Below are 16572 nucleotides of genomic sequence, written 5' to 3'. Positions count from 1 at the left end.
CAGCCACCCAGGGTAATGCAAGCAGCAGGGATCCCCGCAGCAGGGATCTAAGCAAAGGCATGAGGCATACTGATCTCTGCCGCTGCCCCCCCACCGCCACCATAGGGGGAGCCCCACAGGAGGGGCCTGCTGCCTGGACATGGACCCAGGCAATCGGCCGCACTCAGCTACGTGGGCTCTCTCCTCTTTCGGGCTGCAGGGCCCGTCACCCTGAGCAGGGAGAGCTGATGAAATGCCCTGCGCACAGGAGCTGCTCAGCGGGGGCAGGGGCAGGGGCAGGGGGCAGCCCGGAGACCTGCCTGTCAGCCTGCATAGAGCCAAGAGTAACTGGCCAGACTAAGGGTCTGATCTAGGTCCCCTCCCAGCTGGAGCGTGCTTGGGTGTAGGTGGAAGCTGAGGTCACATGCAGAGCCCCAGCCTGCTGCTCTCACAACCCCCCCCCCCAATAATTCTGGGCTTGGTAGGGAAAGCAAGAGAGATGGAAAAGCAAAAGGTTAATAATTTAACTGGCTAGCGACAGGGGGACACACACACGCACGCTCGCGCCAGCTACCACCTCCCAGGGACACGCGCACACACCAGCTACCCCCCCTGCCAGGGACACACACACACACACCAGCTACCACCCCTGCCAGGGACACACGCACACACACACCAGCTACTCCCCCTGCCAGGGACACACGCACACACACCAGCTACCCCCCCACAGGACACACACACACACACCAGCTACCCCCCCCCCGGGACACACACACACACACACACACCAGCTACCCCCCCGGGACACGGACACACACACACCAGCTACCCCCCCTGCCAGGGACACACACACACACCAGCTACCCCCCCTGCCAGGGACATGCGCACACACACACCAGCTACCACCCCCCAGGGACACGCGCACACACCAGCTACCCCGCCCCCCCCAGGGACACACACACACACACCAGCTACCCACCCCAGGGACACGCGCACACACCAGCTGGCCAGCAGCTAGGGATGCTCACTAAGGTGGGCAGCCCCTTTTCTCTGCGGACTCCTAGCTACATGAACTATTGCTAGCACTGGGCAGAAATCATGGGCTAGGAAACTCCTTATGGCTCAGCATCTCCTGGAGGCCTGGGCCGGTCAGATCCCGTTGGTTACTGTCCCCTGCCACAAGGTAACGGCCCCCGGCTCTGTCCGTCCACGCGGGTGCAGAGAGGGTGACCGCCGGCTGCTAGGCACCAAAACCGCCCCCTGGATTCCAGTCTCAGGCTGAGGCGGCTGCGGCTTGGCTCTGGTGCAAAGGGTTCTAATGGCTCTTTCCAGCCATGCAACACCCAGTGTGTTTTGCCCCGCGTGTCTGCCTGGGCTAGGTAACAAAAGCAGGTACCAGGCCAAATCCTGCTTGCAGCTACCCTGGGGCAAATCCTGAGCCAATGGCGTCACCCTGATTGACACCGCTCTGAATGAGGCCAGCTTGGCCCAGTAGCCAACGTACGCAGAGAACTGTCCCCGGGCTGGGACAGGCAGACAGGACGACTCACCCAACCATGTGGAGCAGGAACCGAGCAGCAAACTGCAGCGCTGGACCCCCGCACGTGGCTCCGTAATGCGCCAGCAGAGCTGCTGTGACCTGGGCCTGCGGCAGCAGGGGACATGCGGGCAGGGGCTGCCACTTGCAGCTTCGTGGGGGCTTCAGAGGAGAGAGGGAAAGGCCCGTGTGCGCTGCTGCCTCCTGCTCTGCCCAGGCCAGCCCGGAGTAAGGGCAGCCCGCGACCCCACTCCCTCCCGTGAGCCCCGCCCTGCTGATGGCACCAGGGGGTGAGACTGTCACTGGCCAGCACCTCGGCCAGGGGCTGGGCAGGGCTCTCTCAGGCTGCCCGCCCCATCTTGGAGGAGTGGCCAAAGGAGACTTAGGGGAAGGAAGGAGCTTTCTGCCCCCAGGGCCTGAGAGAGAGGAGATGGCAGGGCTCTGGGAAGGGGTCTCAGGATAGGGGGTGATAGAAGGGCGTGGTCTGAGGAGATACAGGTGGAGGACCTGGGGCTCAGAGTGGATCAGCTGGGGGGGCTCAGGGTGGATCAGCTGGGGGGGCTCAGAGGGGGGGTCAGGATGGGTCAGCTGGGGGGGGAAGAGGGGGGCTCAGGGTGGACCAGCTGGGGGGGCAGAGGGGGGCTTAGGGTGGACCAGCTGGGGGGGGCAGAGGGGGGATCAGGGGGGATCAGCTGGGGGGGCAGAGGGGGGCTTAGGGTGGACCAGCTGGGGGGGGCAGAGGGGGGCTCAGGGGGGATCAGCTGGGGGACCAGCTGGGGGGGCAGAGGGGGGATCAGCTGGGGGGCTCAGGGTGGACCAGCTTGGGGGGGTAGAGGGGGACTTGGGGGGGGGATCAGCTGGGTGGGCAGAGGGGGGCTCAGGGGGGATCAGCTGGGGGGGCAGAGGGGGAGCTCTGGGTGAGCAGGGCCTGAGGGGAAGGCTGCCATCCCTGCTCAGTGGATTGCCAGAGCATCTCTGGCGGCAGCAGGAGGAGGGGATGTTGTTGCCATGGGGACAGATCCTCCTTGTAGGGGTGGGACCTGAGCTGGGTGACATCACCCCCAGGGGCCGTGGGAGGATGCTGAGCCGACAGCAGGCGGAGCCTGGATGGGTCTGGAGCAGGCAGTGCAGGCAGCAGCTGCCATTCACTCACCTGGTCCTGCGAGCTCTGCATCCCGGCAGCGGCAACAGCATCCGCGTCTGGGAGGGGAGAAAGAGCTGGCACAGGCCAAGCACTGCAGCTGGTACCCGGCCCAGCTCCACCCCTCCTCCTCCCCCCAGCCTCCACCCGCTTTGTTCTCCATCCCTCCCGTCTCCTCCATCTCCTCTCTGCTGTTCTCGCCCCTCCGAGGGCACCAGGCCGTGCAGCCGCTGGCCTGCCCAGGGGCCCGTGCACAGCGCTTTGCAGCTAATTTTGTGCCCTCCAGGACGAGCCCCAGGCCAAGGCTCCGGTGCCCTCCGGTGGCGTCTGAGCTGGGATGCTGCTCTAGGGGCTGCCCATGGTTCTCACCCTGCTCGTCTCCATCTATAAACTGTGCCGGTTTTTTGCCATGTCCAGTTCGGAGAGGGCGTCGGTGCCTGAGTCCATGAGCCGGGCGTGCTTGTGGTCCGGGTCCGGGTCCAGGGCGGGGGCTGCCTGCAACCACCGAGAAGTGTCCCCTGGGGTGAGCACGGATGTCCAGGTGGCTCTGGATCGGATCCTCCCTGATCTGCACCTGGCCATTTCCTCCATGAAGCAGGCAGCCGACCCTGAGGATCTCAGGAAGGGGATCACAGAGATCTTCCAGCTGGTGGAGGAGGCCTGGGTGATGCCCACCCTGGGGAGAGATGTGGCCAAAGCTCTGTGTGACGTGATCCGCCTGGAGGGGGGCCTGGACCTGCTGCTGAACCTGCTCCAGGCAACAGAGCTGGAAACCAAGTGCCAGGCAAGCCAACTCCTGGAGCAGATCCTGGTGGCAGAAAACAGGTGAGTCTGCAAAGGGCACAGACCCACGAGAGCCCCCCCCCAGCACCCTCCCCCCAGCACACCCACATACACCCACAGAGCCCTCCCCCCAGTGCCCCCCGCAGAGCCCTCCCCAGCGCCCTCCCGCCAGCACACCCACATACACCCACAGAGCCCTCCCCCCAGTGCCCCCCGCAGAGCCCTCCCCCCAGCACCCTCTCCTCAGAGACACATGCCCGATAACAGACCCACAGCCCAGCCCCCAGACATCCCCCACCCACTGCACACACAGAGCACAGAGATCCCCAGCACATCCCACAGAGACACCTCCCCACCCCAGAGCAGGAACATCCCACACAGAGACCCCCCAGCACAGACATCAGCCACCAAACACACACACTCCACAGACCCCCAGCCCACGGTACAGAGACACCCCAAAACACCCGAGACAGACCACCACACCCGGAGACACTGCCTCCCTCACACACAGACCACTGCCTATGATCATACCGACACTGCTTCTGCACACAACTGAGGCAGACGCCCCCCTGGCCTCCCCCATGTTTCACACACCCATCTGCCCAAGGGCCCCGCCACCCCTCCCTTCTGTTGCAGACTGTGATGAGCTCCAGGCTGCAGGCTCCTGGGGCAGGGCGTCGAGTCATTCACACAAACGGGTGACTCCAGCAGCATGTTGCGTTTGTGTGTCACATGTTTGGGGTCTTTGTCACACCTGGTGTCCCCCGTTCAGGCCTCAGCAGTGAGGGGGATGTGCCCTTTGGGAGCCGGCTCGCGGCTGAGGATGATGAACCATGGTTACGATGGGCATGCCTAGGGCCCCCATTGCCCCACCGTGCTAGGTGCTGTACAGACAGAGGGATGGGCCAGTGGATTTGACCAGAAGCCCTAAAGGCTGGAGAGGTGGCAGCCATGAAGAGGGGCTGAGGCAAAGTCCAAGGGCTCGCTGCCTGGGTCAGAGCTCTGGCTGGGAGGTGTGTTCGGTAACACACAGGGCATGCAAGCCTCCGGCTCCCTGAGCTCCCAGAGCAAAGCTCCTCTGCCCCTCAGGGTGACACTCCCTAGCTAGGGATCTTAGCATGGCGAGGGAGAGATCTTCCTCCAGAACGGTCTCTGCAGGGCTGTGCTCGGGAATCAGACTCTTCTGCTGGCCTGGCAGACAAGTGGGTAGTGATAACTGTATATTCTCCAGCATAGGGATGGGAGCATGTCTGTGTACAGCGTCTGGATCTGCCCTTCTCTAAGTGTGTGCATTCAGTTCTCTGCCCCCTTGAGACTGCCAGCTCCTTGGGGTGGTGCTGTGCTGTCCCCCACATCTGTGCACCCCTGCACATCCACTGCATCACCAGGGATCAGGCGTTCATTGGGACCAGTCACCCCTAACGAGTGAAGCAAGCTAGACAATTGCTAGCACACTCTGGCTGTCGGAGCTACAGGTCCCAATGCTCAGAACAAGTCCCAGGCTCAGCTAACTGGCTCTCGCAGTTCTCAGCCTCTTAGGAAGTAGGCAGGGAGACGAGGACTTCTGCCCCTGACATCCATAGGAACCGGCTCAGGCACCTCTTGTACCTGGGTTGGGTCTGACAGCTCCAGCCGTCCTGCTTGGATGAAATGAGACCTGCCCTCCATGCTCAGTCACACAGCTCTGCCTGTTCACTCCTCTAGCTGAGCACAGGTTTCTGGAGCAGGCAGCACAGAGGGCGGGTTAGTGCCGGGAAGAGTTTCCCCACTGTCCTCTCTCTTGCTGCAGCCTGTCTCTGGGCTGGGCTGTGATATCATCTCCCGCAGGGTGCGCCTCATCACAGCCAGTGACCTCAGCCTGCCGGCGCGTCCCAGGGTGCTAGGCGCTGACAGCCGTGTCCGCTCTCCTTGTCCCAGGACACTGAGTGGCTGGGGCCGGGGCAGTTGGTTCTAAGCCCTAACTCCCTGCCAGTTCAGTATGTTCTTCGCCCAAGCCCCGGGCTCCGTGCTGCAGATGCCAGGACCACGGGCCGGCAGCTTCACCCAGACTCAGCCCATCTACCCCAAACTCTAGCAGGTCCCTCCTGACGGCAGCCATTGGCCTTTCGGCCCCAGCTGTGAGCTAGGCTGTTGGTTTCCCTGGTTCCCTACCAATTATCCCCACATCCTTTCCCTGAGCCCTGTGCTGGCTGCCCAGACTCCCCAGCCTGGTTCCTGGCTCCCGGACTGGACTGTATCTGCTCTCGCCTGCTCTGGACAATGCAAACCTAGGGTCTTGGACCCTGCGTGGAGGAGGCCGAGGCAGGAAGACTCTGCAATCTGAGCTGAACTTCTTGTTTGAATGGTTCCCGCAAATCTGACAATCACGTCGTCTATCCCATCCGTCCTGCCAGCTGCCCCACATGGCAGCTCACTCCAGCTTGGACATTTTCATCCACAATTCCCCTGCCTCTCCTGGTCTCCAGCAGGTTTCCACCCAGCCGCCATTCTGCCTCCTCTTCCAGGACTCAATGCCTGAGCCAGTATGCTCTGCATGGACCTTGCGCCAGTGCTGCTTGATCTGCCGCACCCTCACAACTCCTGCCTGCCAGGGCGGCACTGTGTCCAGGCACCAGCAGGCAGTTGAGACTGACACTGCCTTGAATGTCCAGCTGAGGATACACAGAGCTCCCACGAACGCGGGTCTGCACAGCTGGGTGTCCAAAGAGGCTGTCACCGACGGTTAGGACTCGCTTTTCTGGGACAGGAACGGAGGCAGACAGATTCATGCTAAGAGAGTGAATGCACGAGGCACCTTCTTTGCACATGCATCTGTGTGTGAGGGTAGTGGGACTCGCTGCTATCAGGGAACAGCTGTAACGTACACATTCAGCTCCGGAGCAGGAGGCATTTCTGAGGGCAAGGTCTCCTCTGCAAACGCTGCTTGGTGCAAGTATCGATCTGCACGTACTGCAGCTGGCCCCACTGCGGAGTCTGGGGCTCATCCAAATTCACAGCCTATTCTGAGCCCAGTGGTAGCAGCGGGGCCCAGAGGCAAAGAGGTTAATGAGGAGAATGCATTAGGATGTCATTAACATGGGAGGAAACATCAGCTCAGAGAGTCTGAATTCAGCCCCTCAGTTCCTGGCAAGAGGGAGCGGCCGTTTGGCCCCGTTGCCTGACTCAGCCAGAACCACACATCCTGCATCTGGGCCAGGAGACGAGTCTGTTCATTCTGCTCCCAGCCAGCCGCCTTGCTGCAGCCTAGCAGGCTGTGCTCTGCCCCTAGCAAATGCAGGCTTGGAGTGTCGCTGAGCCCAGAACCCCCTCCCAGCGTTCCCAGGCTGAACACTGAGCTGCAGCACTTCAGACTAAACTAAGGTTCTCAGCCTGCTTCCTGCCATGGCCGCACAAGCTGCCAGTTGCAGCAGCTCCTACCCAGAATCCTTTGTAACGGTTCCCATGCTGTAGCAAGCTCTAGATGACAGTGCCCGGCCCTAGCCAGAGATTCAGAGAATCCCCACGCACCTGGTGAACCTGGAGACTGGGTGGAAGGGCCTGGACTCTGGACCCCAGCCCCAGGCTGAGTCTGTTTTCCAGAGCTATTGGAATTGATTGCTGTCAAATGTAGCCCCAGGTCACTGTGAGCAGCACAGAGAACAGGAGTTCCCAGAAACACCCATCTCACCTGCACTGGGGGAGAGAGGGGCTGCCTGGCCTGCATCCCTCTAATTTGGCAAAGTTGCCGTCTGCCTGCAGGGACTTTGCTGACCCTCCAGCCCACCCCTGTGTGGACTCTGTTCGTCCCAGCCACTGGCTGGAGCTGTGATCAGTACTGACTGCTCCAGTGCCCTCCGCCAGTGCTTGTCCTGGACCTGCAATCCGCATTAGCCTATTGCTGGCATGGTGCAGAGGCCCCACGCACTCTGTCGCAAGCTGGCCAGACACTGTCTGCTGGGAGGGGAGACCTGGCTGGGGAGCAAGTGTCGCTAACAGAGGCTGCTCCCAGCTTTCATCTAGCGAACGCCCCCCGTGGGCTCAGAGGCAAGTGAGAAGGGAAAGAAGAGGGTTTGAATCTACTGAGCTGGGAGGTGGCTGATGGTTGGTGGCAGCTTTGCTGAGAAGATGGCGATGGCTGGAGAATTTCAGGGACAAGCCTCATTGGGGGAGGGGAGTCAGGTGAGGCGTAAACCCAGGAAATTCACCTGCTGCTCATGTGATGGCCTGAGATTGTGGGAGGGAACCCTTAGGAGCTGGGTCTCTGGGCCACGCTTCCTCAGGGGGCTCCGGATGCTCTCTGGCTCCAAGAGGATTTGTAAGGCTCTTCAGGCATGAGAACAAAGTGGTTCTCTAGTACCAGCCCTGTAGGTATCTAGCCGCACTATGGAGGGGCAGGCAATCCTGGCAGCCAGCATCCTGACATCTGTGCCCCTTGGAGGCATTCCACTGCCAATAGAAACCTCTGTCTCTCCTGGGGCAAATACCAGTCTCTTAGTGCCATGTACACATTGATGGGTTCAGTCTCTGGTTGCCCTGGCACTGCCATTCTCTTTGGTTTCACCCCTGCCTCTCTTTCTCCCAGGGACCGGATTGCCCGGATTGGGCTGGGGGTGATCCTGAATCTGACCAAGGAGCGAGACAGCCCCCAGGTGGCACGCAGCCTCTCAGGTATCCTGGAGCACATGTTCAAACACACTGAGGAGACCTGTTTCCAGCTCATTTCTGACGGGGGCCTGGACGCCATCCTCTACTGGTGCCGCTGGACCGATCTCGTTGTACTGCGCCACTGTGCCATGGCCCTGGCCAACTGCGCCATGTACGGTGGGCAAGCCAACCAGCGGCTGATGATCGAGAAGAACACGGCAGAGTGGCTCTTCCCACTGGTGTTCTCCAAAGATGACGAGCTGATCCGCCTACACGCATGCCTGGCCATCACGGTGCTGGCCACCAACAAAGAGATCGAGAAAGAGGTGGAGCGGTCGGGGACCCTGGCGCTAGTGGAGCCCTTCATCGCCTCTCTGGACCCGGAGCGGTTTGCATGCGACTTGCTGGACAGCAGTGACAACAGTCAGGGAAGGACAGCAAAGGACCTGCAGCAGCTGGTCCCCTTGCTGGACAGCTCGCGGTTGGAGGCGCAGTGCATCGCTCTCTTCTACCTGTGCACAGAGGCCACCATCAAAGCCAGGCAGAAGAAAACCAAGGTAAGGCTGGGTTTTGGGGGGCAGGGTTACCTGAGACAAGTAGATGTGGGGGGAGGAGGGGCACTGAGGTTACATCCAAGCAGCCCTGCAGCTTCTGGGAAATGGGGCATCGCTTGCTCCCGCCACGTGCTCACAGCTCTGCCTATGAGGGTGCTGTGGTGTCCTGCAATGCCCACGTGCCAGGACTGTGCAGCACGAAGCAGCGGGAAGGTACTCAGGGGAACAAGGATGGGACGACTCATGCTCTTCTGTGCCCAGATTTTCAGTGAAATTGGGGCTGCCCAGAGCCTGAAGAGGATAGTGTGTTACTCCACCAACAGCACCGCCTCGTCGCTGGCCAAGAAGGCGCTGCGCATGATGGGTGAGGAGGTGCCGCGACGGATCCTGCCCACCGTCTCCAGCTGGAAACCCACCGAGGTGCAGACGTGGCTGCAACAGACTGGATTCAACACATACTGCCAGAGCTTCCTGGTAGGGCCATGCTTGCGGGGAAAGGGGCAGTGCAAAGGCCCTTTGCTGGGAACACACAAAGAACACACCCTGTAACCGTCTGTAATAAGGACCCCTATAGATACACCGTCACCCAGAGCAATGGAGCAATTCATGGCCACTGCCACTCCAGGGCAACGTCTCCACCTGGCACCTTGAGCCTCGAGGAGAGCTAGACGGGACTAGACCAGCGTCTTGTCTCACCAGTGCTGCAAGCCCTCCATCCTCACGCACTGCCGTCCCAGGGGAGAATCCCTGCCTGATCACAGCTGGGGCAATAGGCCACCGCGTGTCACGTGTCACCTGGACCCGACAGCCAGAGCACGTTGGAATTGCAGGAGTCTGGAGGGAGAGGCTGTCAATGAGCAGTCCCATCTCTGGATGGCTTAAGACAGTGGAGCTGCCCCGTGAGCCCTCCTGTGGGCTGCCCACCGTACACTGCATGGACCGTCTCATCCACGTCCCCGGGCTGAGCCTCCTCCCTGGCTCAGGGCTCCATGTGCGTTGTGCAGCAGCTCTTGGTGGGCAGCTTTGAACTCTCCTCTCTTGGCAGGAGCACGAGGTGGATGGGGACTTGCTGCTGCGACTGACGGAGACGGATCTGCGGGAAGATCTGGGGATGGCCTCTAGCATCATCCGGAAGAGGTAGGACCCTTGTGTCCCAAAGCAGTCACTGCAGAGACAAGCAGGAGAGTCCAGGGCAAAGACCTTCGCCTCTCCCCTCCTTTCTCTGCTGTGACAGGAGCACCAGAGGCAGCTGCCTCTGACCTCACACTGGGAGAGGCCTAGGCCAGGGATGGGCAAACTATGGCCCGCGGGCCGGATCCGGCCCTTCAGGGCTTTGGATCCGGCCCGCGGGATTACCCCTGGTGGTGCTGCGGGCCCGGCGCTGCTCTCAGAAGCAGCCCCCGGGCCGGGAGGCAAAGGGCTCCATGTGCGCACGCAGAGCCCTCTGCCCCCCCACCCACCCACCCCCCCAGGGGCCGCAGCACTTCCTGGAGTGGCGTGGGGACAGGGCAGGCATGCAGGGAGCCTGCCCTGGCCCTGGTGTGCGCCACTGCCACCCCGGAGCCACTTTAGGTAAGCGGCACCGGGCTGGAGCTCAAACCCCTCCTGCCCCCCGCCCCCCAACTTCCATCCCTAAGCCCTCTGCCTGTACCTCGCACCCCTCCTGCACCCAACTCCCTGCCCTGAGCCCCTTTCTGCACTCCTGTGCATTCCAACCACCTGCCCTGAGCTCCCTGCTGCACCCTGCACCCCGTGCACCCCAACTCTCTGCCCTGAGCCCCATCCTGCACTCTGCACTCCTCCTGTACCCCAACCCCCTTCCCTGAGCCCCCTCTTACACTCTGCACCCCTTCTCTGCCCCAATCCCTTGTCCTGAGCCCCTTCCTCCACATCCCGCACTCCACCCGCCCTGCCCCGGCCCTGCATACAATTTCCTCACCCAGATGTGGCCCTCGCCCCAAAAAGTTTGCCCACCCCTGGCCTAGGCTCTTGGGGCCCTGTGCCCACCTGTGACTCCATCCTGCTGCCGGGGGAGTTCTCACAAGGTGGCCAGTGCCACAGGGAGTGGCTGGATGGGATGGGCTCTCCTCAGCACAGGAACTGGGATGGGGCCCTGTGCGCTACTCAGACTGATCCTGGATTCTGCTCCCCTGGCTGCAGGTCCTGCCCCGTCACGTCTCAATGCTGAGATGTTCCAATAGTCAATCAACTGTTTGTGTGTCCATCTCTCTCATGCACCCTTCACTACAGCACCTGGGTGCTCTCTTCTCTTCCCGAGTGCCTGCCTGACTCTGAGCCCCATCAAATCCCTCCCCGCTGTGCTTACATCCATCGACTTGCCAGGTTTTTCCGCGAGCTGACGGAGCTGAAGACATATGCAATTTACTCCACCTGCGACCGCAGCAACCTGGCCGACTGGCTGGGCAGCGTTGACCCCAAGTTCCGCCAGTACACGTACAACCTGGTGACTTGTGGCATCGACCGCAACTTCCTGCACCGTGTGACGGAGGAGCAGCTGCAGGAGGACTGCCGCATTGATGTGGGCTTCCACCGCGTGCGAATTCTCTCTGCTGCCAGGGGTAAGGCCCTGCTCCCATCTCAGCAGAGAGACACCAGGGGCCAGTTTGGTCACTGGTCAGTCCCGGCCAGGGCTGGTCAGATCACTGGGTCGGGGTCCGGATAGGACTAGTCTGGCTGCCGGGTGACCGTTCACAGATCACCATTAACTCTTTGCTGCTATCCACTCTCATATCTAGAAATGCTTCACTCTCCCCTGCCGTGCAGTGGCTGCAAATCCACCTCCGAGGGGCCGGACGTGTTTATCAGCTACCGACGGAGCACTGGCTCCCAGCTGGCCAGGTGAGTGCCAAGGGGATCGCCCCATGCGGACCCACTCCAGGGGAAGGCGCGCTGGCCCCCGTTCTGCGTCATGGTGCTGATGGCTTAGGAATGACCCAGGATCTCTCTGCGAGCAGAGAAGGACAGAGCAGCATCTGGAGGGGACAGTGGCTGAGGCTCAGGGAGAGCAGAGCAGACTGGAAAGGGAATTCAGCCCCCAAACCCCATCCTGCTTCCCTGCTGATGCTGACTTGCACCTTCCTCATTCTACACCCCTGGTGGCCCAGTCAGAGGCAGGGCTTAAAGTGTCCCTGCCTGTTAGTTCTGTGACAGCCCACACGCCTGGAGCCTGCGCAGGCCTGAGCCAGCAGCTACCATCTGGGGGGCTGCAGTTGGCTCTGTGGGAGCCTGTTCTCTGCTCCTCTATCTCACGGTGCCCCTGGCTGAGATGACAAGGACAGGGGGTGCCCTGATGGTGCCTCTTTTGCCCCCAGCCTGTTGAAGGTCCATCTGCAGCTGCATGGCTTCAGCGTGTTCATAGATGTGGAGAAGCTGGAGGCGGGGAAATTTGAGGACAAGCTGATCCAGAGCGTGATGAGCGCCCGCAACTTCGTGCTGGTTCTCTCGCCAAACACGCTGGATAAGTGCATGGGGGACCCTGACCGCAAGGACTGGGTGCACAAGGTGAGACGCCCCGGGCAGGAGCTCAGAGGGACTTGGTGGCACTGCAGGAGTGGGAGGGGCTGGAGATGGCTCTGGCTGCCATGTGGGAGCCATGAGCTGAGCTCTGGGCTTTCCCCTCAGGAGATCGTGACGGCCCTGAGCTGTGGGAAGAACATCATCCCTGTGGCTGACCATTTTGAGTGGCCTGATCCACAGGATCTTCCTGAGGACATGAGGGCTGTCCTGAAATTTAACGGCATCAAGTAAGTGCAGGTGGGGCCCTGTCCCAGCCGTGCTCTTGCGGTGGCTGCTGACTTGTGTGGAGTGCGGGCAGCGCGATGCAATCTGAGGCGGTGGGTGGGTGAGACAGCAGACGCAGGCCGCTGAACATCACAAGTTTAGGGCAGGGGGTGCTGCCCTCTCTGCAGCTAGGACCCATCTCATCTGGGAGTTGGAATTTTCTTCTCCTGGTCTCCCTTGAATAATTCTCCTCCTTCCTTGGCCTTTTGGTGCCTCAGCTACCTGCAGGCAGATGTCGTGTCTCCTGTTGTCCTTCAGCCAAGCAGGGCAGACTGAGCTCCGTCCACCCCTCCTCCTGACCCAATCGCTCCAGCTCCTTCATTGCTCCTGCTCTTCGTCTCTGAGCTCTGCTTGCCACTAGTGCAGGATCCCAGACGCGGTCCCCAGCACCCGTGGCCCCTTGGCACTTTGAATGGCACCCCAGGAGTTGTGGTGGGGGGTCCCTACCATGCCCGGGGCCCAGGCTTCCCAGGGTCGGGAGGCACCTCACTACCACGGGGCTATAGCATGAAGGAGCCTTTTCTGTGCCGCTGTGCTTCAGCTCCCTGCCTCTGCTAGCCACAGGCAACCCAAGCCCTGCCTCTCAGCCCACGTGGGCTCCACTGGCCCTCATGCAGGTGAGCGATAGGACACTCCAACCCCGCAGCGTCCAGCCCCGAGGCGCCGGTCACTCGGGATGTTCCCAAAGGAACAGCACCCCCAGCTTCCCCGTGACCCAGCTCTGCGTCACACACAGCACTCAGGTTTGCTGCCTGTGTATGTAGCAGAGAACAGAGATTCATAGAAACACTGGAAACAAAGGATTTCCCGTAAAATCAGATCCTCACACGCCTGAGCCCTGGGCTGCTGCTCACCCCAAAGCCTTTCCCCTGCGCTTTCCCACTGGGATGGCCAAGACCCTGCTTTCACGAGGCCCAGCCTGCTGGCTGCTCTCCTCCCCCAGGGTGTCTGTCTGTTCCCCAGCTATATCCTCTCTCCCCTTTGCTCCTCACCTGAAAACAGACCCCTGGTTACCTCCTCCTGAAGTCTCACAAGCTCCGCAGGCTGCCAGACTCCTATTGGGAGCCACACAACACACAATGGCCAATGGGGGAGAGAAGTGGTGGGATGTGACTTGGGGACGCTGCCTGTGGTGACCTGCCTGTAGCTACAATGGCCTAAGAACACTCTGCCCAGTGTAGACAGTCACACGCCTCCTTTCACAGTACCCACACAGCCCGTTAGCAAGGTGATGATGTGACACCTGCATGTGATGCTCTGGTGAACTGGAATGTAAACACCAGACCCAGGGTTTCCTGTAAACCGTATGCACCCCTGTGCCCTCTGCCAGTTGGCATCGAGGTTCTTTGGTCACAGTGGCATCCGGAGGGGGTCTGACGGTGGCCATGGCCCGGGCACACTGAACAGTATCCCGGGGGGGGGTCTGATGGTGCCCGTGGCCCGGGCACACTGAACAGTATCCCGGGCAGGGGGTCTGACAGTGCCCATGGCCCGGGCACACTGAACAGTATCCCGTGTGTGTGTGTGTCTGACGGTGCCCGTGGCCCGGGCACACTGAACAGTATCCCGGGGTGTGTGTGTGTCTGACGGTGCCCGTGGCCCAGGCACACTGAACAGTATCCCGGGGTGTGTGTGTGTCTGACGGTGCCCGGGGCCCGGGCACACTGAACAGTGTCCCGGTGTGTGTGTGTGTCTGACGGTGCCCGTGGCCCGGGCACACTGAACAGTATCCCGGGGGGGGGTGACAGTGCCCGTGGCCCGGGCACACTGAACAGTATCCCGGGGGGGGTGACAGTGCCCATGGCCCGGGCACACTGAACAGTATCCCGGGGGGGGGGGGTGACGGTGCCCGTGGCCCGGGCACACTGAACAGGATCCCGGGGGAAGGAGGGTGACAGTGCCCGTGGCCCGGGCACACTGAACAGGATCCCGGGGGGGGGGGTGACGGTGCCCGTGGCCCGGGCACACTGAACAGGATCCCGGGGGAAGGGGGGTGACAGTGCCCGTGGCCCGGGTACACTGAACAGGATCCCGGGGGAAGGGGGGTGACAGTGCCCATGGCCCGGCGCATCGCGCTCACCTGCAAACTTTCGAGTCCGTCCAGCAGTGTGTGATACTCTGTTTTCTCCCCGGATGCAGATGGTCCCATGAGTACCAGGAGGCCACAATTGAGAAGATTATCCGCTTCCTCCAGGGTCGCTCATCCCGGGATTCTTCAGCTGGCTCAGAGAACAGCCTGGAGTGTGCAGCCCCTCTCGGGCAGACCTACAGCCAGGCAGTGCCGCCCCATATCCTCTAGGGCAGTGTTTGTTGTTCAACCAGGGACCGGCTTGCTGCTTTCCTAAACTGCAACAGGGAGATCTCAGGGCGTGGCACCGGTCCTCGGCCCGGCAGCTGAGAAACATGGTGCTAGGGACTTCCCACAAGAGCTCTCCCCAAGTGGGGTTAAATCCTTCCCGTTAGAGCTTCCTGCTTCCAGGGCTTCCCTCTGGGCCCACTTCCCTGGCTCAGACAGTGCAAGAGGAAGGGCCCTTGGCTGGGGCAGCAGCAGCCGAATAGCTACTCTCTAATTACCCTCCCACCCTGGAATCCAGCCCCGGCACCGAAAGGGGTGTTTGCCCCTTAATGCAAAGAACACTTCCTATCTGCCTCCTACAGCCTGAGCCTGTGGGGACGGACAAGAGGGCCCATCTCAATGCCCCGGGGGCAGGGAGACAGCTGTGCCCTTCCCTCGCCACGACGCCCACTCCTCTGACTCCACAGCCTGCAGAGAAAGTGAGGGAGAGCGCAGACCCCGCCCAGGCACAGTGGGGGTGGGGTCAGCCTGGGGCCCCACCGCCGCTCCTCTGGGCAGTGCCTGGGGTTGCCTGAGCAGCGGCCAGCGTGGCTGGTCCTAGAGCTGCCCCAGCTCCTCGGGCGGCCCTGGGCTCAGCCACTGCAGCTGCAGAAGTCCCAGAGGTCCCAGAAAGTCATGGAATCCATCACCTCCGTGAAAGACTCACAGCCTTCCCCACGAGCTGTGTATTCACGAGGACTTCACAAGGCAGCGTCACGCAGCTGGCACAGGCTGCCATGTAGACTCCAGCTCCTGCACTTACACGCCCTTCTGGGTGCCTGGGGACCATTACCAAGGGCAGCAGCTCAGGGAGCAAGTGGCACCACAAAGTGCCGATGGGCAGGAGAGGCCAAATGAAAGCAAAGCCCGGGAGCAATCCCCTTGTTTTATGTCAGGTCCTTACAACCTGCCTAGGTGGAGACCTCCCCTCCCCCCATGCCAAACAGCAGCTCCTGCCCCCTCCTTGAGGCCTCTCACCACATGGTGCCCGTCACCGTCAGGCCTGGGGAGCCCTTTGCTTCTAGCTCAGGTAGAAATCTTTCCCGGGGGCCTTCGCAAAGTGCATCTTGTTATTATCACCTGACGTCTCAGTTCTTGCCACTCCGGTACCATTGTCAAGGTGCTGCCAGGCCCATGTGTGCAGAGCACAAGGGCCGGGTGCAGAGCTGCATGGTGCCCGGAGCGTGGAAGGACGTCAGCTGCTGTGCTGTATCTGTGGGATCATTATACACCGGCAAGGCACTGGGCTGTGGCTGTGCGTTATTCCTGCCGGCGCTGCTCTTCATTCCAGACTCGCCATGGCTCCTGCTCCTCTCAGAGGGAGCTTGCTGGCACGTAGCCCAAGGGGTCTGCAGCGTGAGCTTCCCTCCCAGCTCAGGGCTGCACTTAGGTTTCGTTGGCTCCAGCGTTAAGTGACAGGCCATTTCCTCACCTCCTCCCACCCCCATGAGCAAGATCCTTTGCACATGCAAAGTCAGCCAGCAGCTACTCAGCCTAAAGAGTATTGGGGGTGGGGGCAGAGGCCACTGCCGAGGCAGAGGGTGTTTTCTGGCCATGGGGCTGGGCTGACAGCAGGACCTTGCAAGATGTGGGGCCAGGCACAGTTGGCCCATGCACTCTGGGCCCTGTTAACGGGGGGTGGGGGAGGCTGTACTGCAGCTGGAGCTCAAACATGGGGCTGGTTTGCTTCACTTTGCCCTTTTCTGTGGCATCCGTGGGTGCACGGAGAAGCCTGATGTCAGGCAGCCAATGCAAGGAGGTCTCAGCTCGCGGTGCTGTGGCCTGTACCTCACCCTGCACCTGTGCACACACCGTCTGG

The 16572-nt window shown here is 61.4% G+C and overlaps 2 protein-coding genes across 2 annotated transcripts; one reads left to right on the top strand and one right to left on the bottom strand.

Moving 5' to 3' along the window:
* Positions 1-893: 893 nt before the first annotated feature.
* LOC123353147 lies at positions 894-3167 on the bottom strand. Its single transcript, XM_044994005.1, has 3 exons — positions 3027-3167; positions 2670-2716; positions 894-1678 (listed from the first exon to the last, which is right to left on the bottom strand). The coding sequence occupies exons 1-3, from the start codon at positions 3039-3041 to the stop codon at positions 1129-1131; spliced, it is 612 nt and encodes a 203-aa protein (XP_044849940.1). The 5' UTR covers positions 3042-3167; the 3' UTR covers positions 894-1128.
* On the top strand, positions 2686-15954 carry SARM1 (sterile alpha and TIR motif containing 1). Its single transcript, XM_044994004.1, has 9 exons — positions 2686-3482; positions 8002-8620; positions 8879-9091; positions 9663-9754; positions 10961-11196; positions 11374-11476; positions 11950-12139; positions 12260-12381; positions 14558-15954. The coding sequence occupies exons 1-9, from the start codon at positions 3016-3018 to the stop codon at positions 14715-14717; spliced, it is 2202 nt and encodes a 733-aa protein (XP_044849939.1). The 5' UTR covers positions 2686-3015; the 3' UTR covers positions 14718-15954.
* Positions 15955-16572: the final 618 nt, after the last annotated feature.

The sequence above is a fragment of the Mauremys mutica genome, chromosome 19, assembly GCF_020497125.1.
Source record: "Mauremys mutica isolate MM-2020 ecotype Southern chromosome 19, ASM2049712v1, whole genome shotgun sequence".
In the NCBI taxonomy this organism is placed as follows: Eukaryota; Metazoa; Chordata; order Testudines; family Geoemydidae; genus Mauremys; species Mauremys mutica.
This window is presented reverse-complemented; position numbering and strand designations above follow the sequence as displayed.